This window comes from Diplotaxodon limnothrissa, linkage group LG13 (assembly GCF_057381915.1).
Source record: "Diplotaxodon limnothrissa isolate DT_005_m linkage group LG13, D_limnothrissa_male_GT1.1, whole genome shotgun sequence".
NCBI classification, from domain to species: domain Eukaryota; kingdom Metazoa; phylum Chordata; class Actinopteri; order Cichliformes; family Cichlidae; genus Diplotaxodon; species Diplotaxodon limnothrissa.
Genome location: NC_140608.1, coordinates 17,511,048 through 17,536,262, shown reverse-complemented (window position 1 = coordinate 17,536,262; position 25,215 = coordinate 17,511,048). Strand labels below are relative to the sequence as shown.

The window sequence follows — 25,215 nt, the reverse complement described above, 5'->3', positions numbered from 1 at the left end:
TTCTTGTCATTAAAAAAAAACACTACTGAATTGATCTAATAAAGTTTATTTTTAAAAAATGACAATGTTTCATCTAGGAAATTAAACCCTTTTAATTCACGCTAGCGCCTACATAACGGTTATTGAATACTTCACAATATATTAAGTCTAGATGTTATGATACATGCATACATTTCAGTCTGTATGAGAACCCACAATCACCAGTACACATGAATTGGGGGAAGGGGGCAATAAAACCAATAAAGCGCTGTATATAGATACTTGTCTCAGCTTCAGTAGAGTAAAAGCCTCTTTAAATTCTCCAGCAACATTGGCAATGGAAAAACACATCAAAACTTATGCTTTCATAAGAGTGCTCTTTCATTTGGAGGACAAAGGAAGCCAGAATTTGTATCCTAATGGGCTGTTAAACAGCATCCGTGCCTGCGATGGTAGCGAAAATGACACCTGTGTCAGGATTACCTACTGAACTGAGATCGATTCACAAAGTAACAGACTAAATGGCATCAGGTCATTTATTGTCAAATTCTGACCAGGGCCGGAGATTATTAAAAAGAAACCTGTATTAATTAGCTTATCATGGGTTAATTTCCAATCAAGATGCAGTTGCATGTAAATCTGTACTGCCTGGTCTTTAATTTAAGTAATTGTGACAGGCCAACAGATACTAAACCAAAAAATATGCATAGATCATGTAAAGCAGACTGGAATATCATCAACAAACACAAGAAGATATACAAGTCTTGTGAAAGCACAATTACACATTAATTTTTCTGTATTGCAAGTGTAAAGGAGTCAACATTGCTGGAGAAAGTGTTTAGTGTTTTCCTCTCTTGTCTCTGATCTCTTTCACAGAAAGAAGTTAGATACTGTGACATGAGTATAATTACAGCAATCCTAGGGTATAATAACCAAAAAAAAAAAATTAAAACACATTTAATAAAATAAAGACATTCAAGTACAGTAAGATTTTTGCATGAAAATACAAAACTACACAAAAAAAAGCATTAAAATCAAATCTCAACAGTTGTCTTGAAGAAGAAAAAAAAAATGCTGAAGTGCTAGGTTGTTTTTCCCGTACATATCATACGAGCACGTCGGTTGCCCAGTGATGGAAGCATTGTTGTATTTGGGGGCTTTTGCCTTTTCATGAGACGAGCTGTAGCCTCTTCTGACTGACTCTCCATGTTGGATCTGTACACTGCAGTATCTCATTCATCCGCTTCCCAAAAGCAGATAAGCCTCGGTGGATTTTGTCCAACTCTCACCGGCATCATTTACTTGACCAAATCAACAGACCTACAAATCCCGAATCAGTTGCTCTTCTGCTCTGTCCCACTGATGTCATCTTTTGTTAAAAAAAATGTAAGGAAAAGAAAATGTGAGGCATCCATAATCACCTTTTTCTAAATGTCTCCTTTTAGAATATCCGAGTCGCAAGTCTTTTTTTGTTTTACTTTTTAAAGTCACTGTATATTTTTGCCAAAGTGAATCTGTGTTTTAGTTTGGAATTGCTCTTCCACGGCACAACTTAAAGTGTCTTATACGTCCATTACTGCTGAAGCGCAGAACCTCGGAACTTGAGCTCAGTTGTGCTGCAGTGTATTGGACTCTATAGGGGGAGCTGAGTCATACAGAGTGTCTGTGTCATGTGTCGGCTCTCCTGCTAACGTGCAAGGATTTGACAGCGTCCCAGCACCACAGTCACAGAAGAATCTGTAGGCAGAGACGGAGGAGAAAAATTAATTATGTTTGGTCCCCGAAAACAGAGGAGAGTACATTATATTGCATTTAATATGCCTTTATACATCTGTGACTAGTAAAAAATTAAACAGTGTAATCAGACCCCAAGCTTCTTATAAGCGAGCATGCACATTATTCTCTTTACCATCAGGCAGACTGACTAGTTTTGTTTCTCTTCATTCAATTCCTCCTACCACTGTCTGTATCTTAGCCAAAATTTGCTTATTTGAATTAATTATCAGTGCACTTAGCAGCAAGCTATTTGTCTCGGAGATGGTATCTCTACATCAGCAAATAAAGATGTGGCAGGTTAAGCCAAGCTTGCATTATAAAATACACTGAAACAGCAGTGATCTGCTGCAGCTTATTGATATCCACCATCATGAGAAACACTGCTGTGTGTGCGCCATGCAGGGAGAAAGAAAGAGCAGCAATTCTTAATTCCTTGTTTTGTGAATGCTGTGTTCTGCTTCTGCACTTTCACTCTGGTCTAAAGTGGGGAGCCTCAAAGGAAGGCACCAACAAGCCAGTCTGTCATCCATTTACATCCAGGGTGTATTTAGTTTGTTCTGTTTACTAGCATGCATCAGTCAGACTTACCTATCGTGTCTGATGAACTCTACATCATGTCCTTGGTGACACTTCTTGATACAATTCACGCAAATGGCGTTGCGGTCTGTTGTGTTACAAGTGTGACACCTATGGAAACCCAAGGTGTGTTTTTTTTTAACAATCACAAACAAAAATAGCTGAGGTTATTTTTGAGTGCGAGAGGTGAAAAAAAGTTTACCTGTAAAAATCGTGCATTGGGTAGCTGGTGTAACTTGAAATCTTGTACAGGCACTGACCTCTGCTCACAGCTTTTTCAATGGCATCTTGATTGTTCAATATTTTATTATCTGGAGGAAACGGAAATTTGTATGAGATTTCTGCATTTTTATTCAATAATATTTAAAAATCTTTGCCACTAATAATGTACCTTTCATTGTAACATTGACACCAGACGCAAGAAACAACCCCCCAAAACGATTGTTGAAGATCTGATTGCCCTCTAGAGTCGCCGTGGCATGGTTGGTGATTTCAATACCTAGTTTTACATAAACAAATAAGAATAATCAATTTACAAAGACACAGCAATGTTGAAAGTCCACAATAATTAAATTCAAGCATCTCATCATGAGCTATTAAAGCTAGCGTGCATGCATTACCCACCTGCAGCGAAGCCATCAAATATCCTGTTTTTCCGCAGTACTGGGTGACTGTTGGTGCTAATGAGGACCCCCGCTTGGGCATTTCTGAAAATGTCATTCTCCTCTAGTAAACCTAATAACAGAAAATGGACTTTTAATCTGACAATTCACTAACATACCAAAAGATAGGATTACATTAATTTAGGTCTGAATTTCCTAATATTATAAAGCCAAATTAGATCTACACTACTTTTAACCACTTGAATATTTACTCCACTTCCTTTCTGTAATGAATCGGTTACCTCTTCCTCCGTTGAATATACAGATCCCGCCATCTCTACCGTCGTGGATTTTATTCCTCCGCAGAGTGGGGTTGCTGTCTGTCTTTATCCACACACCTGCCATTGCATTGTCAAAGATCTCATTGTCCTCGATGAAACCTAAGCCTAGAGAACATATACATGGATGTTTTGTTATTGAGGCAATATTGTTTAAACAGTATATTAACTATGGCAATAAAGAGAACAATAAGACAGAAAAATCTCTTCTTCTCACCTGAGTTGTAAACCAAAATGCCGCCATTCTGGCCTCCCCAGATCTTGTTCCGTCTGATCTTAGGATTGCTGCCCGTCCTGGGGAGGGAGGACACAATGGAAAAGTGAGCAGCTGCTTCAATACCACTCTACCAGACCACCCTAACATCAGGACATTGCTCAGGTGAATCTTGCTTATGTTACTTGTTATTATTTGTCATGTTACACAAACCTTATTTGAACTCCAGAGTACATGTGATTGTAGATATCATTGTCTTCAAGCACACCGTGGCCATTGTCATAGAAGTAAACTCCAACCTGTTAAAATGGCAATGAAAATATATTGGCTTTAATTTAGTGATTCATAATGTGCTTGTACATAAATATGGTTTATTCCTTTATCCATCTTCTTTTAATTCACAGGATATCAAGTTGGTCTTAGATGGAACTTTGTGATCTCATGACATCAGAATTATGACCATTATGATCAGATGAACAATATACATCCCTCTAGGTGTACTAACTAGCCTGTGATCTGACCTGCTTCCCGCTGTGTATCCTGTTCCTCCTCAGCACTGGCGTACTGCCCGTTGTAACCCACACTCCTGCCAGTGTGTTGCTGTACACCTCATTCTCCTCAATGACTCCTTGTCCTTTTTCATGCTGCATGGCACAGAAACAAACGGTTTCACCTCATAATAAAAATAAGAAACCTGGAATGAAAAACCCTTAAATATGCAAAACAATATTTTTAGAAATATTTACCACATATATTCCTCCATGTTGGCCATCATGAATCTTGTTGTGCCTGACAATAGGGCAGCTATTTGTCCTGATCTGGATTCCTGCCAAGGCGTTACCATAGATGTCGTTTCCTTCAATGAGGCCTCGGCCATCACCAAAAATATAAACTCCACCTTGGTTACCATTAAAAATGGCATTGCCCCTGTTTTGGACAGAACAAATTTGAGAACCTGAATAATTGGATAGATTTGAATGCTGACCTGATTTGAGCTCAAGACTTTCAGTTCATACTGACCGTATTGTGGGGTCACTGTTGGAAGTGATCCACACGCCTGCAAAGTTATTCGCAAAGATCTTGTTTTCAATGAACTGGCCGCGACCCTTTTCATGCACGTAGATTCCTCCTGTCTGACCATGATGGATCTCACAACGAACCACTGTCGGATTGGCGTATGCCTTCACCTCAAAGCCGGCTATACGGTTCCTATGGATGTTACAGCTCTCAAAGTAACCCTGGAAACAGAGAATGACAAACCTATTATAAGTCCATCAAAGTGGTTTTTAGCTTATATGTATAAGTGCACCATCATCATGTTGTTTTATGTTTTTCACCTAGTTTATCTGCATTAGTGTTATTTGGGTACTACATATTGTACATTTGAATTTCTTCTCATACAATTTAGTGGCTGACAAACATACACAACATAAAACCATCAGTAAAGTGGATCTCACCATGCCGTGGTCAAATGTAAAAACTCCCACGTCTCTGCCGTGGTGGATGTGATTCCGTCTGATGATTGGGTTGCCGTGGTTTTTCACCCAGATCCCAGCCAGAGCGTTGTTTGAAATCTCGTTGTCTTCATAGATTCCCTGAACGACATGAAGAACTGCATTTAAAATAAACCTACTCGTCCCCAGCTGGGCCTGATGCTTTATATAAAACCACAGTTTATCCTTTTTTGCCTTTGTCTTATCAATGGCCAGCTTCTTCTAATGGGAAGTTCTTCCTGAAAAGCTACATCACTGGTTTGAAAACACAGCTTTGGCAAAATTGATCAGAATAAAAGGAGCACTGGTGTAAGGCTCTGAAAACAAATGGCAAATCTAAATAACATAATTATAGTTCTTGATTAAAAATAGCAGCTTTTCCAACCAATCCTGTCAACCTAAACATCTGCAGCAATACAGCAAGAATTCTTTGGTCATTCCAGTTACCTACTTTCTAAGTGACATAAAGGTGAATGTACTCTTTCACTCACAAGATGTATAATATTTTTCTTTTGTTTTTTTCCTGTCAACAGATGTACGTGTAAATCATTTGCTGGTAGGAAACACCAAAGTTAATGTAGCAAGTTAAGTGTTATTGTGCATAAACCAAACAACTATAAATCTCCCTGCCCTGTCAGTTATTTGTATGCAATTATATGCTTTCAATGCTACTCAAGGAGACAGTTTGGCAAGAATGTGTTCATTCATTCTCCAAGGAGACTAATTTGATTCTATTGGTGTGCTTTGCCTCCTGCAGATGACCAGAACCACACAATCAGAAAAACAAGCAAACAAACACTAGAAACTGGGTCTAAGGCCTGAACTCTCGCCTTGCTGAATGACTCACTCATCACAAATACATGTATGATTATTTGGACATGTTTAATACTAACTTTTAGCACTGTAACATTATTCACATGACAGAAAATAGCAACAAACAAAATAATAGGTCAGCTGTAAGTCTGCTGATTAGTTTCCATTTTTCCTTAACCTTATAGATAAAAGACTGATGTCTGTAGACTGGACTTAGACTTGTGATGGTATTCAGAAGATGTGAGACTGCTGGACACGCTCAGCAGAAGCTGACATATGCATTTGAGTTCTATATTTAAATAACATGAAAAACAGGTGTGCATTACCTGTGCATGGTCAGTGATGTAAAGACCAACATTTTCGCAGTCACTGATGTTGCAGTGCTTGATTGTGGGACAAGCACCCTGACCACTGACACACACTGCTGACCCCACTGAAACAAGCACGACAATGATATATTAGTCCACAAATCTACCTGTCAAAACAAGCAACGAAAACAATCTGTGCGCCATCATGGAAAAAAAAAGAAAATAACACTTCATCATAAACACAAGACCTCGGTAATTCTCAGCCATTTTATCTTATGAGGAACCAAAAACAACTTTAGTTTCTGTCAAATGCTCCCACTGACCCCTCTGAAGGCCCGAAAAGTCAGATCTAAACAAAATTACCTGTGCACGTGCTGCGTATGATGCAGTGGTCAATGATGGGGCTGCAATTGACTGTAATCTCCAAGCAATGGTGTGCATTGTGGTGCTGGGCGGATTTATCATCAGGATTAAACTGCAGGAGAGAGAACTGTTAATGTTGAATGTGACTGACAACAGTAGCTAAAACAGGACTAACATACATACAACATGGGGAAAAAGGAAACATTTACTGTATATGTGAGGAAAGAAATATCAGAGTCATCTCACCCTAATGGTCATGTATCCAACATAAGCATCTTCTGAGCCTTCCATGAATACAAACGTAGAATCTCTGGTATTCTCAATGATAACTTTCTCTGCTACTTTTCCAGGAGCTGCAAAAAGGCCAGACTGGTTTAATTAGAGACCAGACTAAACAAGGGTGCACTGAAACCGTAACCATGACTACAAACGCACTTACCAGCCCCGATCATTGTGATAGGCGACTCGATGTAGATCCATTCGTCTGTGTAAATACCAGAGTGGACAAATATCAGGCCGTCAAAGTGAGGCTCCTGACCCCCTCCAAGAGCATCTTCAATGGTGTCATAGTACTGGGGGAAGGGAAAAGAAAAAAGTAAGAAAAGAGAACAGGTCAGATGAATGACCGCAACATTAAAGTGGAAGATTTGTTTGTTTGTTTTTTTAAAGTATGTAATAATTACACTTACAAACATGTTATCTCTTCCTTTGTATCTGGCAGGATTACTGTAAAAGTGTTCTGCAAAGCCTGGTTTTACATGTGCGCCTTTATACTGGGGGAAAAAAGGGGAAGAAACACTACTATTATTCATATGTGGAAGAAGTGAACAATTACAAAAGGATTGTGTAATGAAAAATATGGAGGAACAAAGGGAAAAGAGACAATTTTGCTGAAGGGAAAAGAAAATACTTAAGATCAGTGTATTACAGAGAAAATAATTGTAAACACTATTTCCATCTTAAAAAAAACATCCTCTTCTACGCTTTTATTTCAATACTGAATGTCACTTTGTGACTTCAGCTATGTCCACACTGGTAGAATTTACATTAGCAAAAAGGTCACAGAAGAATCAGTCAAAGATTCAACAATGACCTAGTTTCTGTCTCAACACTGCCTTTAAAGTTGCTCAATAATGCACTACTATATAAAAATTGGATTACATGTATAAGAAGGTTCTACCCAAATGGCCCCACCTGATTCCCTTCAATTTTCTGATTAATATTTCAATGATTAAAAAGGTTTTATTGTAAAAGTATTTCTTAAAGCATTTTAGATAATGTGTTTTTCATGGCCTGCTTCATTTAGGACTGAAGCTCTGTAAACATTATTTAGGTCACTTTAGTCTGAAACCAATGCTACTACATTGTATGTCAGTAGTTTCCATACCAACTGCTGAAAACTTTCCTTCCACGGGTTTGGCTGCTCATATTCTTCTGGGTTTATCTGGTAGAATTTCCCTGCCTCGGGGTGCATCATGGGTCGCGTGTATTCAAAAACCTCCATGTACAGCCTCTTCCTGAAATGTGAAGGCATACCAGGAGTTTACATCCTTCGATTTGTCAGAATTCCTTACAATACAGAAGTCATTGTTTGGCAAAAATGTGATGAACACGTTTTAAAAAAAGTCACGTCCACAATATAATTGTTGACACACTGGCCCACTAGCAAAAAGGCTGCAACATTATATGGTGGCTGGGCTCCATTTCATTTGTTATTATTAGTAGTATTAATACAGACTACTGTCCTTCTGCACACTAGTAATGATGAGCCAGCACCCAAGACTCAATGAAGAACCACAGAAACAATTATAAAGTGTATGCATGCATGTGTGTGTATATATACATTTATATTTTATTGAGGCATTGAAGACAAACTAATGCAGTGGGTGCTCAAAAAGTGCTTGTTCTGAATAGACTGCAGCTTACAGCATGAGTGGGTTATTGAAGTCATTTGTGGCAGAAGAGAACAGTGTGTCAGCAAAATACATGGCTGGTGCTGGTTGCCAACATTTAGCTGCAATGATTCAACAACACAGGCCGCAAACTGCAATCCAGATTTTTTGGTAAATCGTGTCCACACTTCTGAATCCATCCACTCAAAGGTCAATGGTTCACGTGGCATCATGAAATGAAACGACGCTGTATCGATTAAAAAATAAATTGTTCCAATGACGCGTGGGAGGACAATATTAAGCTAAAGTGCTCATCCCAATGACTTCAAGCTCAACAGTGTATGTACCGCAACAAATCGACTAAGTCTGAATTACATTTGTTCTAAAGAAAAGTAAAGCAGTGACACACACCCACACATCTAATTATTAAAGATGGCTTGCTCACAACATAAAATGAGATTTCTGTTGCTGTTAAATCAACAATAATATCTGGTTTCTGTTGTATTCTTAACATGTAATCAACAATTCAAATTTAGATTAACCACATTAACAAACTCTAATTTAAAGTTAGTAAAGGCTAATGGCTATAGAAAAAGGGTATTTTACCATATTAAAATAACCGTAAAAAAAAAAAAAAAGGGGGGGGGGCACAATAGGATGTTTTGTCATTTTGTCATGTCTCACCAGAGGATAGGGTCATTGGCCAGCTCACTGAAGCGTTTGCACACACATGCTGCACGGCACAGGTCCTGCTCCAACAGGTATGAGAAGATCTTTAGCACCACCTCATCTGGAAGCTTCTCTTGCAAATATTGCTCTGCTGGAGCTGCTGGGAGAAAGACGATCACTGAATTAGACATGCATGTAATGATTTTCCAATTCCACACATAAAGTCAATCCTCAGTTTTTGGGCTATAGTTTAACTCATACAGACACAGCATATTCATCTGCATAACAATATTTTTTTCATGAAACAAAAGATAATGGGCCATGGCTTTCTCATAATAAAAACAATGTTGAGCTTTTTGCCAGCTTAGAAATTTGATCTTTTTGTCATTTTACTTCTCTGTCAATTGTACACATAAATAATCCATTTTTTAAAAAGGTATCAGCTCAGCCTCTAAGATGATCTGCTCAGTAGCAGTCACCGTTGTTCGGAGACTGTCGATGACCTAGAAGTACGTTTAGTTTTAAACACAGATCATGTAGAACAACAGTATGCACAACATAAAGACATTCTGACAATTGTAAAGGCAGAACCAAATGCCATCTAACAAGGCAAGCATTTATTTGGGATGCTTTGGCTGGAGCAACATTATATAAAAAAGACACCATACACCACAAATAACAGACTTTATACTTTCCAAATGACAAATTTATGGAGTTGCTTCACAATTTTAGCAAAGACATTTTTAGAGAGATTACTCTAAAACATCTTTATACTATAACACAGTCATTTCCCCCAAAATTGCCAATCATAAGAATAGCTAGGATGGACTGAAGAATAAAACTGTCATGTTAAATCCACCAAAACATGAGTAACTGCCATCGGTTCACTAAAGTTTATACCATAGTTTCTTGTCATATATTATTTTTAAATTAAGCTAGAGATGACATAAGACCCATATAACTATGCCATAACAAGTCTGTGTACCACATAGGCCTCTGGTACTCATAACGTTTCAAACCCCCAAGAAAAGATATAATCATAACATAAAAGATTTAGTAAAAAGAAATATGACACTCTGTATGACATACAACTGCACACTACTACCCAACAAGACAGACTAACAGACTAAATGAGTTATAACTTGTTCTTCTCATTGCTATCTCCAACTGCTTGCACAATTAACCCTCACAAGCTGCAGGGAACAAAATTTTGAACATGCAAGTCAAAAAATGTCTTCTTACTTACCTGGTAAATCTTGACACTTTCCAGAAACTCTGGGACGCTTAGGTCGGTGTCCAAAGTTTTCTGTGGTTGAAGTGGAAGCACCCTGTATTTAAAAAGTCGTAGAAAATATTTAGAAATGTTATGTGCCTCAAAATTAAATTAACATCCTTTAGGCAGTTATCCATCTCCAAAATTCCTAACAGACGTACCTCCATGCTTGGCTTTGTCGGACACACTGTTCTCTTGGGTAGAGACTTTCTTCTAAGTTGGTATGGACTATTCTGGGCTCCAGGACCGGATTCTTCTGCAACCATATCTGCAGGAACGTCCTCATCTGGAAAAGGTGGAAGATAAAACCAATGATTATTTACAGCTCAACATATTAAACCAATACAACAGAAACCTGTGTTGATGTGTTTTCAACAGATTTTTCGGTGTAACATTTTAGTATGCTCATTAGGAAAACTAGTTTAAAACTGACTGTCCAAAGAAACCAAAGACCAAAAGAAACCAAAGAACAGCATAATCTTTTTCCTTTTCACTCTGCATGCATTTAATTAACCTATGTGGTGTAGCTTTCTCTGCTTTAAAGCCCTGAAGCATGTGTCTTTATCTGTAAATACAGACATTAATTTGCATGCATGTGTTGAACATTTGGTTGAACAACAGGCATGACTTCACAACTTTAATTCATTGTTTAAAAAAAGAACAACAGCACAGATTCAGCTTCCTTTACAGCATTTACCTCACAGGACAAAAGCCAGTAAAAAAGGTTGTTTCACTATTACCTGGTGTGTGAAGAACAAGGTGATTACAAATCCTATCAACAGGAGATTCAAATAATTGGAAAATTGAACTAATCAGAATATGAACCCTCAGCTAAACGAGACACACAGTATGTTTATAAGCCTATTCACCAAGGTATGATGAGTTGATAGCTACCCCAAATCACTGCTTGTTGCTCTGGTTTCAAGGATAACTCTCACTGGCTACTAGGCCTGTAACCACTACAAACAGTCTGTTAGACCCTGCAGCAGAAAAAGCATGCTCTCATATAAAGCTGCAAAACTGACAAAAAGCATAGGTTCTGCTGACTCGTTTAACTAAAACATAACAGACACTATCATGTGGAATAGGCAAAGCGGCTGTTGGGTATCTGTTATCTACTATGCCTTGCCCAATTCATCTACTGCCATGAAATCACAACTGAGCTACACTGCAATTGTGGCCATGAATAAATTAACTGAGAAATAGAGATGAAGTCAAGTAATCTAATAAGTTATTTTTATTAAGATGAACATGACGGTTTAGTTTATGATGCTCTATTTTGTAAACATTAACACATCCAGCACATCTTAGGTTAACTGCCAATTGATGCTGTGAGCTCAAACATCACAATATGAGATTAGTCCAACTGTAAATCAGATTAAAAAACAAACCATTAATGTGGCTTATTGGTGTCCCTCAAGACCGACCGGGTCTTTACTATAGCTCTTTCAGGCATAGCAATTGTGATTAAATAGCATCCTTTGCAAGGAAATGTTTATTTTGGAAAAAAAAAATCGCTGGTGTTACACCGTCTGTTAGACAGTGCTACTGTAACAACTAAAACATAATGTGACTAGGCCAAATAAACGAAATAGTATTAACTACTAACCTATCTCGCAATGCCATGTTACTGTTATAATGGACATGAAGTTTTTAGAACGACAGGACGCAGACAGCTAGCCAAACAGGCTAATAATAACAGCTAAACTAGCACAGGCTAGGTTAAATTAGCATGCTACGACAACTGGCAAAACCACTTTATGTCTCCTCCCCTGCGTTTGTTACCCATAGAACCAGCAAACCGATGTTTATCACATGTCATTTTCTATATTAATCGAATCTCACATAACACAAAACACAGCTAAACACCAGCGCGAGGTGAGAAAAGCAAAAGAAAGGCCGACTCGGAGAAAAAAAAATCTAGCAAAACAAAGCGCGGCCTGAATGCTAACTACTAACACAAAAGCATCGGTGTTTCCTGGCTGCATAGCGACCCTTGGTGATCGCTCTTACATTCACAGCAACCAACTTTACCTTAATGTGCGCGCATATAAACAACAAACAAACGACAGGCCTAACTGCCCAAAAAACAAAACACGCAATTCAACCTCAAAACCTGCTATAATTCACTCCAGTAATGCTAACACTCGCTGAGCTAGCGTTACCTCTTTCCTGGTGGTTCCTCTCCGGCTGCACCGGGCGCGGCCTCGATACTCGCCTAGGTCTTCTGCTAACGTTACTTGCTCTGACGGAGTTCATTTGGGGTGTTGGTAATCTTGAGGAAATATCGAAGCCTTCACAGCAGAAGAGGCAACGCCGAGGACACCGTCTATGTCTTTTTCGTCAGCATTGCACAATCTGCCATCTTTAGCCGAGGCTTCCGAGAAACGTATCGCGGTGTGTTAACTCCCGTTTCCCCGCACTGGTATTACGTCTAGCCCCGTTCTACTGTAGCAGGAGGAGCCATAACAGACGGGTACAGTCCGTCAGGCCTCAGTCACATCACATGGGAGGACCTCTCGCCATCACGTCGCCTTCCTCGTTCAAGGCGGTCTATTTAACAGTGTTACTTTAGCCCTTTAGAGCCCAGCCTTTGGAGCGTCTATCATGTGAGAGTCTGTTGTGAGAAACAGCCAACCTCTTGATGTGGGTAGTGTAGTTAAAGTCTACATTTGCGACATATTGTACTAAATACAATAATTAATTTCACTCGCATGTGCTGTACCAATGTACCTGCACATGTGATGTGACAATAAAATTGATTTGATTTGATTTTGATTTGATTTGAATTACAAGTATCATTTACTCAAAATAAGATAAGATAAGATAAGATAAGATAAGATAACCTTTATTAGTCCCACACGTGGGAAATTTGTTTTGTCACAGCAGGAAGTGGACAGTGCAAAAGTTATGACGCAAAAATTAGAATACAATAAGAATAAATACAGTACACAGCTGTACAGAATAGAATAAAATAATATACTATATACAATACCCAATAAGGCAGATCATAGCACTGGTTATATTATGATAGAGTTGACCACCTGACATAGACTACATAAAAGGCAACGAATATAATTGCTCAAGTAAGAAGATAATTTCTGCACGTGGATTAATAAAGCCTCTCATCATTATTATTTATTTACCTCATGAATAAACTGAGCTTAACATTAAAAGCACAAACTCCTGCAGGGATTCAGATTGTAAACATCGGTAGCCCACATCTTTTGAACCGGTCCTGAAACCAGTGTTCCTCAGCTTATCAACATCTGTTGATTTTTATTTGTAAACTAAATAATGAAAGTTGGACTTCTGCTAATGAGGTCTTCTGTAAACAAAGGAGAGGACAAAGTGAAGCCTTTACAGAGTGTTTGTTGAGTTTACCAGGATTAATAAATCTTGTTACCTCAGAAGTCAGTTACTCACTTGTCAGATAAACCTTTCACACTTTGTGTAATCCATATTTTATTTTATTGTAACAGGAAGCTTGACTTACACTTTATAATTGGTCTGAGGAAAGACTAGGTTAAATAAGACAATAGTAGCCTTTAGCAGCAACATAATCTATGTTGTATAATAGTAATACAGAATCAGAACTATGGACATTTTTTTCTACATTTGAAGTTTTGCATGTTTTGCCACTGCAGGTACAAATAAACTGACATACCATGCCAAATTAAAACCTGGCTATTTGTCTGTTGGTGGTGCTATTCAGCAATACCAGAGGGCTGCTATGACTTGTGTTTAAAAAATATGTGTTTAAATGTGTCACGTTTGCAACACATTTGGACGACAAAACACAAACGTTTCCTATTAATAAATGTATACATAAAATAAACAATGCAAAATACAACCTTGTATTCGCTTGTATGACAAAGGTAAAAGTTTTTCAGATTAGGCTCCTAATTCTTTTCCGTTGTGAAGTGTTTGATCTCATATTGTCAAGGTCAAAAAACAACTTTCTCAATGATTGAGTCTTATGGTGTATTTAGAAGAATCTCCAGATTTCAGTCAAGGGCATGTTCACAGGTTCAGTCAGTGATTAATTTTACATTTACACTTTTTTTGTGCTGTACAAATTGCTAAAGATCACGTTTTTGTCTTCAGATAAACTAAATTGACTCATTAACATACAGAAAATTTTTCATTTTGTGTGTGTGTCCAAGAAATCTTTGTCATATGCATAGCTCACTGGCAAAACAATTATTATCAATAATCATTAAATTATTATTATTGTTCTGCAGTTACATAGTGAAATATGAAAAAGTGCAATTACATCACAATTACATAAATGCATGGGATTCAGATTTAGAAGGGATTAACGTAACTGATCTAAACACTATTACATTTTCTAAGTACAGTATACATTATAGTGAATAAATATTTTAATGTGCGCTCATTAGAGGAGCAATCCATAATTTTTCAACATCAATTTTCTCACCAACGGTCATATTAACAAAGCAACGATCATTTTTGATTTGATTCAGTGGTTTTAAAATATGGGTTTCTGCTGGGATTTGTGTAATTTGATTCATATCAAGTAAGGCTGCAACATGCTCCTTTAAGTCATTCAGTCTTTCACATGCTATTCTTAAAGAGTGTTTTATGTTTGCTAGTACAGGACTTGGTTTGATGCTGATCCCCAGAGAAGGGCTTCATATTTGTAGCAATACGGAGAGAAAATAAAATGTTTTTATTCAAAATAAAGGTTTCCTTTTCTCTGTTATTGAGCCTGTCAGTTGTGCAGCTTAGCGCAGCTCCTCTCAGCTGTGTTACGTGTGGACCTTTTAAATGTTTGTTGAACTGTAATACTGGACTTCCTTGGCCTGAAAATCCACTATCACGCTCAAACGTCATGTTTTTGGTGAATAAACTAAAACCTTTGAAGAACCTTTTTTATTTTCAAATGTGCAGTATCTCATTAATGTCTCCTCTGACACAACATTTGTCAGAGGAGACATAACACAGTTGACAAAGCAATGGATTGAATGTTTTTTTCCATTTAAATCGCTCAAAAATCAAAGTGTAAGATTTGCAATTAATGGATTTTGCACTCTGCTCCTTTTTTATCTTTCACCTTTTAGTTGACATAAAATCTGCCTCTAATTAAAATGTAAAATGAAATGTAAATTTGGCAGACAGTTTGAAGACACAAAAACAATACATGTGTTTATCTAGCACATTCATTTAAGATCTCTAAAAATTAACCCCAGGCTGTACATGAAGCTGTCAAAATGCAGGTGTCCACATGGTGCTTAGCCATGGTTGGCTAGAGTAGCTATAGAGTGGCTGCGCTTTGCTACCTGAGGGTCAGTGAGTCATGAATTGCGAGACCATCTGTCCAAAAAGCTGTAGTGAATTATGATCCTATACCCACAGGAAAATCCAGCAAGAAGCCTTGAAACACAGGAATCAGGGATTATGGAATTGCTAAACTCTGAATCCTATAGTTCTAACATTTACGAGAGATGGTGACATGTGTGGTTGCCCAAATGCGTAGTATAAGATTATGGATAGAGGAGAATAATCTTAATTTACTGATAGCTGTCTAAAATCCAGAGTTATAGGTTGTACATGTGAAATCTTATGATATGACAGAATGCATTCTGTGAATGAAGGTGGAGTTTGCTCTTTTTAATTTCTGTTGTTTTTTCATATAGATTTTTTTTTTTTAATTCAGTTTAGTATCAGTTAAGAAAGTTAATATTTAGAAAAATCAGTACATGTATTTTTGAAAGCAGTTGACTCTCCTTCTGTTGTAGACATCAGGAGTCTAAATAAACACGTTCATCAATGCCTCATCAGGCAGACTGTAATACAATTTTTACCAAACTAACAGATACTAGAACTGAGGCTTTTTATTTTCTATTTTAATTCTATTTTCACAAAATATTTTATAGGTTCGTTTTGTTTTTCTGTTTTTTTTTCTCTTCCAAAAGTTTATATATTATACGTTAACTAAAATGTTTTTTAAATTTTGATTTTAGTTAACTATCATAACCTTGGTTGTGAGTGTAGCGAACGAACTTGCACAGTAGCTCGATTGTCCACTAGATGTCTCATTTTCTCTACCTTTGAGAATTCACTATTTAGCCTCACAGGAAGCCTCCATGGTCCGCTTACTTTTTGTCTCCATTTTTTGTCACTGCTTTGCTTGTTAACATTTTTTTTCTTCTTCTTTTTCCACAAACTTCCCAGGTGTTTGTGAAAATGTGTATATATATTTACTTTTCAGGCACTTTACCTCAGAGCACTACCATGCCTACGGTGTTGTTTGTGTCATATAGAAGAATTGTGTTCTCTGATAGTCTTTTCACACTGCTCAATGGGTTGATTATGTAAACATTTGCTTGTAGGATGTCAATATGTGCCTGAGGTGACAACATTCTAATTAGCATATTTTTTCTGCTGTTCTAAATGAATACCTCTCCACTGATTAATCAACTACCTACAGAAAATGAGTCACACTGAGCTGCAAAACTGGGTCTGCCCTACAACTGGAGGTGGCAGCATCCTCAGAATGCCTGCATTTACAGTATCTGTATTTCTTGTTTGTGCATCTGTCTGGTTTCGTGTTGACTTAGCACCAGGACCACTTGTGAAGGCTTGCTGCTGTGCTCTCTGACTTCTCTGCATGTTTATCATCTGTCTGGTGAGTTTACTGGTGATCGACCGCATGAACGGAGTCTCTCTGAGATTCTTGTTTTTTGAACATTGGAACTGTTGTGCCATTTACTGAAAGTTCTTACTGTGGTAAAAAAAAATAATTGTGTAATTTATTGATAAATCTGCAGCTATCTGCAACTTGAAGGCTTAGTTAAGTTGATTAGTTTGTCTGAAAGGACAAACTGTTTACCTGTGTGTTCACTATGCAGTTGCTGTTGTTTTCTGTTGATACAATGCTTGGACTCTGTGTTGCTATGGCCAGAAGGAACATTTTTCTCTCTGTCTTACATAATCTTCATTTAGTGCATTTTTGTACTTCCATTTTTCATACGGGATCAGCAGTCCTTTAAGAAAATGTAGACAAAAAGATGACTTCACCTAAGCCGGAGTCATGGATAGCCTAACTGTCAAGATTTTGGTTCTTCTTTGACACTAATCTGCTGGAGATAGGACAGTGAGGCACATGTGTTGGCTTGGTAACCAATCTAGTATCCAGTGGCAACAGAGGTCTATTGAATGCTGGGCAGCTCTACATTAGCTGGTGTGCCCACCACTCTCCTGTGTCACCAAGTTGTGGAGGCATATTCATATAGGGCCCTGCAGCGAAGGTAGGTTAGTGCAATGTTCACCTCGTGGGCCAACATTGTGTGCATGTGTGATCAGATATAGGTCCTCCCTGTGCTGGTTTTACAAATGCTCTTTTTGTTGAACAACTTAACCAGCCTGCAGGTGGTAGCACTCTCTCTGTCTCACTATGTAATTTTCTCAATAAGGTGCACTTGCTTAGTCTATGTTTAAGTCCTTGTTTCAAATAACCTCTCTTCTTCACATCACAGCCTCTCTTGAAAACACGCCGAACATGTTGTCTTGATTCTCACTCCACGTCTGAAGGCATCTGCAGGCGCAGAGGCAGACACAACAGGATAAGCGTCTTTGTCTCAGACTCCTGTCTGTCAGAGATCCCCACCCACCCACCCCTCACACACCTCCCTTTCCCCCCCAGCCTCCCATCTATTTGGGCGGCTGTTACAGAGAGGGCAGATGGCTCATTACCATAAATAGGACAGAGAGAGAGAGTGAGCAAGGGGGCCGTGCACACCAACTAACAGGACCACGCCGCCCAAAACTAAGGAAATGGAAGCCCGTTGCTAGGAGAGAGGAAAAACAGCTTTATGGCAACACAAAGCTGATTCCCCCATCCGACCTCATCCTGCACGCACCCCCCCGCCCCCTCCTCCCTGCTCTGGGGACCGAGCCTTCTATCTGCTGGTTGGGGACAGATGGTCGATGGGCCCCACCGTCTCTACAGCTGGACACAGGCTACGCTGACACAGTCAGACCTGGCATGACTGAATCACACCTCGTCCCGTCCAACCTATGAGAATCAGGAGCGGAAAGAGCTAAAGCCCGGGCCGTCAGCTAAGAATAGATCCACACTTGTTGCCCACAGGAAACGTGACTGCACAATAGATGGTAACATATTAGATTTGTAGTTTTGTAATTTTTTTTGTTGTTTTGGGGGTTTTTTTCAATGAAGCTCATTCATTGTAGCAATTCACTTGCCGTTTTGTGCTTATCTGCTTCCTGTTTTTTAATTTTTTTTAATTTGACTTTTTAACCACTGAACAAAAAGTATGTAAAGCACTTACAAAATGATTTGTTAACACTCAGTTCCAGCTGCAAGTCCTTACTCCATCCCAGACTTTTATAACTCGTCTGCTCTCTCTAAGTCTAACAGGTTAAGAGTCATCCAACCCAATGTCTTGTAGAAGAGCAGTCCTCTCTTTCCAGTTCATCAATATTATCCTTTCTGAAAGGTGTCCCACCATGAAAGGATGGTGTGCAGGAAATGAAAATACTGCTTCACACTTCTAGTGGAGCATAGGGAGAAGTGGTAAAACTGACATTTTCTTTCATTTCATTCCCAACCACTCACACAACCATTTATACACTGGTCAGTAAAAGCTGAAGTCTGATGGGAAATATATATATTGAATTACCTAAGCCTATATCTTACAAATCTACAGGGCCTGCTTGGCAAAAGTCTTCCCTTCTTTTCTGTACTAGTTAGAAGTACTCAAATCCCATTCTGGGCAAACCCTTTGGTGCTGAGTGGAGGTCAAGCTAATGATGTATGAACTAGGTTTTAATAAGGCATTGGTTGTGTTCTAAGGAACGGGCAAGTTAATCCATTCATCCTTACTATACCTGTTCACCCTGTGAGGGGGCTGGAGCTTATGCCAGCCAACACTGGGGAATAGCGCGGCTAAAGTCTGAACAGCCAGTCAGTTACAGAGCTGACACAGAATCATCGATGCACAATATGAACTTATATATATAAAGGCTGAGGAGGGTGGGGTGAGAGAAGACATTTCCTCTGGGGAGTATCTCAGCAAAGACACCACCTCTGAAACAATAACACATCTGTTCTCACAAGACCTTTGATTGAAAGGGCAAGTGCAGCTGGCTGTCTTGCAAACAGGGAAGAGGAGAAACTGACAAGAGTCTAATTTGAACAAATAAAATAATTTCATATAACACTTGAATATTGAATAGAAATGTTGTTTCACTAATATTTGACTTGAAATCGCAGGGTGATACTTGAATCTGCTACAATTAATGTTATTTCATTAGATGTGAGCCATTTTGCACATCGTCCACGGGGAATTGGGGAAGGATGCTTGACATCCTCCTTCTCGGAAAAGAAGGAGGATGGGGAAAAGAGGGAGAAAAGCACAACTATCCAGATTGCACGAAGGAAAGCGTGGCAGCAGCATGACAAGTAAGCAGAACAGAGGCGGTCCTGCATCACCTAGCCATCCGCCCTGGTTGCATAGGAACACGAGGGCCATGCCTAGCCTCCAGACACGCTCCTTTCCTCTCTCCTCTGCCACGCTTCATTACCCAGTGCTCAGCCAGGCACAGAGAGCCACTGCACCACTTTCTCTGCACTACAGCCGTGCGCCCGCTCGCAGCCTCCCAACCAGGCTTACCCAAAGACCAGGCGGGGTATATGCTGCACCTCAGGCATCAGGTCACACTCTCTCTTAATGTATACTGCAGAGGCAAGAGTGGAAGGACACAATCAGTGGCTTCCAACCTTCTTTTCAGTCGACAGATAAACTCAAATATTCAAAATGTGCTCGTCTGAACTGGTTTCAAACACTTTATAAAAGTGGATGTGATAGTGCATGTCAGTGGTTAAGTCAATTTGGCCACATTTGTTGTTTATTTGTACTGCTGGCAAAATGTTCATCTCTTCATCATATATGAGGTTTACATTTAGTTGTTTTTTTCTGTCTATCACTTTCTATGTCAGATTTGTACATCATGTAGGTCCAAACCATGACAGAGCCTCCACCATGCTTCATAGATGGCTTTAAACACCCACTGTTGTACATTCTCTACATATTGACAACAATGTGAATCAAAACTTACAAATTTGGATTCTAAATAAGACCTGTTGACACAGATTTTTAGTCCAGTTCTTGTGTAACTTGCTATTCCTCCTTTCCCTGAATTACTGTCATGCTGACACATTCAAAGCTTTGGACTTCTTTGTATAACTGAAAAAGCTTCAGAAAGCCTGGAAGACTTTACAAATTATAAGTAAGTCTGGCTCCTTGGGAACAAAATATAAAGAAATGAGGGGATCGCTCGACACTTTTGCCCAGACTTTTGATCCATTTATTTAAGCTATAGAGCTATGTTACTGTAGCATATGTTAGCTTGCAGCTTGTAGCGTACCAGCTCTCTTGAGAACTGGAAGTGTAAAATCTATTTAGACCCAAAGGTGGTTTCATAGAAGTTCAGACTTCATATTTATTGTTGTTTTGTTTTATTGGGTAAGTTTTGAAACTGAGTGTGAACACAAATGTGATTTTTAACAGGGTCTGATTCATGTTGCTAAGCAGCAGGTGGAATTGCTTCTTGTAGCTTGTATACATGAGAAAACACAACACACACTGCTGGAAGGACATGAGTGATCCCTCATACGTGTCATAGCCCACTATGGAGCTGGCAGTGCCAGACAGCACTGCTGGGCACAAGACCACTATTGTCCCACAAGATAAAGTGCACTTGTGACCAAAGCAAGGCGGGGAGGACCAGATGCAGTGAAAAGATAAGGGAGTGTCAAACAACAACGCTTTTTGTGTTGTGCCGTTATTTACGGTAGCTGAATGTTTTTACAGACGTCACAAGTCCATTTTAAACTGTTGGTAGGACACGACATGTCAGGAGTGGGCCGTCTTCCCTTTATCCTCCTCTTGCTTCACAGTTAATTGACTACAAGTGTTCATTTGCCTTTGAGGAGCAGTCATTAGGGCTGAATAACAAAATTTAGCTCCGCAATAGAGCAGCCAGAGATCAATGGGTTAATTTAATTGCCCTCGCATGTGGTGTATTGTAGCAGGGCAATTTGCAGAGCTTTATAAGGGAGTCATGCCGTTTTACTGTGCTTAAAAGTGCAAAGAGATAGCAAGGAGGCAATGAAATAAGGGAAAGACCAAAGTTCAGTACTGTGTGTTTGGTGACAACTAAGCTGCCAGTTATATACAAATGATATTGTCACAGTCAAGCTCGAGAAAGAGCTGTCACTCTATCCCGTGTAATGACTTACAAATGACTGATTGTCTGCCTAAAGCTATAATCATGTGATGGATAACTGAAACAGAAGAATGCAATCGCTTTATATTAGAGTGACAAATTTAAACTACTGACTTTACTGACAATCTGTTTTGACTTGTATTACTTTGAAACTACTACAATTTCTTTAAAAAAAAAAAAAAAAGCCTAGCTCTCATCACAAACTCCCTGAGCTCCCCCGAATTTTAAAAAAAAGTTGTCATGGCAAAATCACCGCCAGTCTTTATAGAGTGCACACATGGCTTTATCTGACCATCTTTTCACCAACTGTAACAATGTGCTACCATTGTTTCGTGCAAGATTGGAGCGACATTGTAAGCAAGCCATTAGTTCCCAACCCAATTATAATGTATAGGATGTTTATCAGATTTTGTGGGTGTGGTTGATTCTTTAAGCAACCATTTCAGACGAGCAGAGAGACTTTTTGCTGAAATTATGTGCATACGTTTAGGAGTCTGTTTTATAAGGGGTGGGGGGTAGTGAAGGAGGACATGCAGAGGTTTGGTGTGACAGGGGTAGGGTGGGATGGAGGCAGATGATCCACTGTAACAAACCCTAGAATTGTGTATGTATGATCCTGATTAGAAGTTGAGAGACTTGCCTTTATTACAAATACACAACACTATGTTTACTAAGGATAGATTGTTAAAATCAACAAGTAAAACAAGTTATAATCATTTAATCAGGAGCTATCTACACTGACGTGTCTCACTAAAGACCTGAATCTATTTTTTTTTTCATTAAGCTGTTATAAAATTTCATCTACTGTCCTTTGTTCATGCTGGCATGCTTAATCCTCCACTGGAACAAATTTAGGACATTTGTGACTGTCCATACAAGCATTTGCCCAGTCTTACCTGAACAAATAGACTGATTCAATACAGTATTACAGCATATGTGTTTGACTGTTGAAACGATCATTCCTCTGCCCCGCGTGTTGAATTTTATTGCCTTGTGCATTAAAAGAGGCACTTATCAGCTGACAGATAACGGACAATCAGCACACTGCTGACACAATTCATAAGACCCGGTTAGGAGAAAGGATTGTCAAACAAAGGCTTGTGTAGGCAAACACACTCTTCAGTTGAGGATAACTGCAGGCAATAGCTGCGAGAACCCCTAGGGAAACAAACCTGAAGAACAAAGAAAGTGTTGCATTTGGAACAAGTTGACCACGTCTGATTGCTCTGCTGACAGTCAGAAGCCGTCTGCAAATTAAATTTACACAATTTGAGCTGCAAACACTTAAATTTAATCACTGAATATTTATTGAGTGATGCTAAAAGATTTAAAAAAACAACAACACTATCTGTGGTGCTTGCTTTGTGCAGTCTACTTCATTAAGACTGGTTGGCTCCATTTAGAGCAATGAGGTCTGGACTGGTAGGATTTCTGCTGCGTGGTCCCACACCGCTGCTGGCCTCTGGGGCTTCACAGACGGTTGCAGTTCCCTTCTTGTCCTGGAAAGTATGCAAATACTACCTGTTTAACCGGTTACCACTTTGACCATACTTATCTAGGGAAATTAAATGCTGCCACGCCTCTGCGCATGTGTGTACACATGCATCTGCACGTCTCATTCGCTTTAATGTGCATCATAATTCTCTTGATGACCCTTTCACTTCACATTTCAAACGAGGTCCAAACTAATTAGCAAAGGGAGCTGGGTGTCTGTTAGTGTAGCTTTAAATCCTCTAGAAAGAGCAGGAACAGAGACTTTACATTGTTCACTCTGCAATGTGCTCAGCTGTCCAAGGCACAATCTACCAAATTGCACATAATGGTGCATATTCTGGAAATACCACAGTCCCTTATGTCACAAAGAAACCCAGAATCCTTTTTTTTTTTTTACATTAAATGGCAGCATCTATTCTGAAAATGTACGTGAGGACACACTGCTGATAGAAAAAAAAAAGGAACAACACAGAAACCTGAATACTTTGAATGCATATGCAAACTTTATTATTTTTATAGGACAGCGAGACAAGCGCTGAAAAGGAGGGATTATTGCAAATCGAGATGACATTCGTAACAGGGAAGCAGTTTCTTCTGGAATGTGATTTCTCCTCACAGTTTACACCTCGTTTCTGGCTGTGTGCTAAAGTGTCAGCATCTGTGTTCCCACTCCAGAAACCAACACTAGGTGTAATGAGAAAAAAAAAAAAGGAAACAGGGAGAAAACAACAAAGGCAGGACGGCAGATTGAATGAAGAGCGGCATACAAACAAAGGTTGTCACTAATAGAGTTTTATGAGCTCCAGACCTGCTGAAATGGAGTGTTGTGCGTGTGCAGCAGCTCTTATCGGCTCGCTGGCAGTAGGGCAGGGGAGGGTGAGAGCTTCCACACTTGCAATCCCTAAAAATGGTGTGATTCATTTTCCGCATGAGAAGGTCTCACAGGGGCGGCATCAGACCAGCCAGTCCACACAGATTTATGGACCATTAAAGCAGCAGGCCTCCTGACCACTATGCCACTATGGGGCTGGCTGCTAAGACACACTGCACCCTCATTCATGCTTGGCCACCACTCTTCATCACAGGCTGCTTCCTCATTGTTCATCCCTTCATCAGCACCACTTTTACTGCCTCACATGAACTCCTCTCATAGTCTGTAATCCTGCTGTTCCTTTTGATGCAAAATGAATTGTTTACTGTCACCATTCTCACCTGCTCTTACCACCGTTTTCCCAATTCTTTCTCCCACTTTTGCGCGTTATTCTTTCCTTTCACAAAAAGGATAATTCCTTGAGTCGCTTGTTATATAGTCCAGAAAATGGTCCAGTACAGTTATGGAAATCTCTGACGGTGGTCCGGGCTAGCGTGTTGTTTTAGTCTAACAGTTATACAATCAGATTAGCACCATTGCAGGCACACAGACTAATGGGTCTGTATTTTCAAGGCATCCTCAATCAGCTGTTTCCGTGGTGATTAATGCATCTTGTTCTCGTCTCTCTCATTTGCTAGCTTTGCAACTTCATCATCCCTAGGAGTCGTACTGGAAGGGAAAAAAAATGGGGCAGAGTCTATGCTGCTCACCGGCCCTAAGAATAGCTCAGTGCGCAAGAAAACAAAGCCACAGTAACCTGAGCAGAAACTCCAAAGCATGAATGAATGAATGAATAAATATAATCACATTCAGATAAATCACTTCACCTTTGTTGTTGCTGGATGAATGAAATTTTTGCATTAAATGCTGTTCTCCAGCTTTTGTGTGTGTGTGTGTGTGTGTGTGTGTGCATACATATATATATATATATGTGTGTGTGTGTGTGTGTGTGTGTGTGTGTGTGTGTGTGTGTGTGTGTGTGTATGCCATATATTAACGACACACTGAAAAACATTAAGACTCACATTACTGTCAGACAAGTATTCATTTTGACACAAAAACACTGTTACGCCACCACCAAGCCTGTTTGTCCAGTTTAAAGAAGAGGAAGAAAAGAGAGTGCAAGCTACTTTCGGTTGCTCCCTTATTCAGAAGGGGTTTCCACAGCAGGTAGCTCTGCATGTTTGATTTGGCAGATATTTTTTTAAAACAATTGATTTGCCTTTCCTGTTGCAACCTGAAAGGGATCTGTGGTCTCCTCCGGGATCAAACAAGTGATC

General features: G+C 39.3%; 1 protein-coding gene across 2 annotated transcripts; it reads right to left on the bottom strand.

Moving 5' to 3' along the window:
* Window positions 1-55: 55 nt before the first annotated feature.
* Window positions 56-12,767, bottom strand: fbxo11a (F-box protein 11a). 2 transcript variants are annotated; one of them, XM_085369398.1, is made up of 22 exons: window positions 12,462-12,767; window positions 10,458-10,582; window positions 10,270-10,351; window positions 9,039-9,183; window positions 7,850-7,979; window positions 7,152-7,235; window positions 6,902-7,034; window positions 6,709-6,815; window positions 6,463-6,574; window positions 6,118-6,224; window positions 4,943-5,080; window positions 4,506-4,723; window positions 4,232-4,412; window positions 4,007-4,129; window positions 3,699-3,784; window positions 3,489-3,565; window positions 3,236-3,379; window positions 2,956-3,066; window positions 2,723-2,830; window positions 2,534-2,642; window positions 2,344-2,442; window positions 56-1,716 (listed from the first exon to the last, which is right to left on the bottom strand). In XM_085369398.1, exons 1-22 carry the CDS (start codon window positions 12,553-12,555, stop codon window positions 1,587-1,589), a joined length of 2,643 nt encoding a protein of 880 aa, XP_085225524.1. In that variant the 5' UTR covers window positions 12,556-12,767; the 3' UTR covers window positions 56-1,586. The 2 variants fall into 2 exon arrangements, with proteins under 2 accessions (XP_085225524.1, XP_085225525.1); XM_085369399.1 differs by having other exon boundaries at window positions 9,039-9,180.
* Between the last annotated feature and the right edge of the window lie 12,448 nt (window positions 12,768-25,215).

Excerpts from the sequence above, each read along its gene's own strand:
- fbxo11a (XM_085369398.1), bottom strand. The coding sequence starts at position 12,555 with ATGAACTCCGTCAGAGCAAGTAACGTTAGCAGAAGACCTAGGCGAGTA. Across the intron at positions 3,785-4,006 it reads GGATACACAGCGGGAAGCAG|GTTGGAGTTTACTTCTATGA; the intron begins GTCAGATCACAG and ends CCATTTTAACAG. Across the intron at positions 1,717-2,343 it reads GAGTTCATCAGACACGATAG|ATTCTTCTGTGACTGTGGTG; the intron begins GTAAGTCTGACT and ends CTCTGCCTACAG.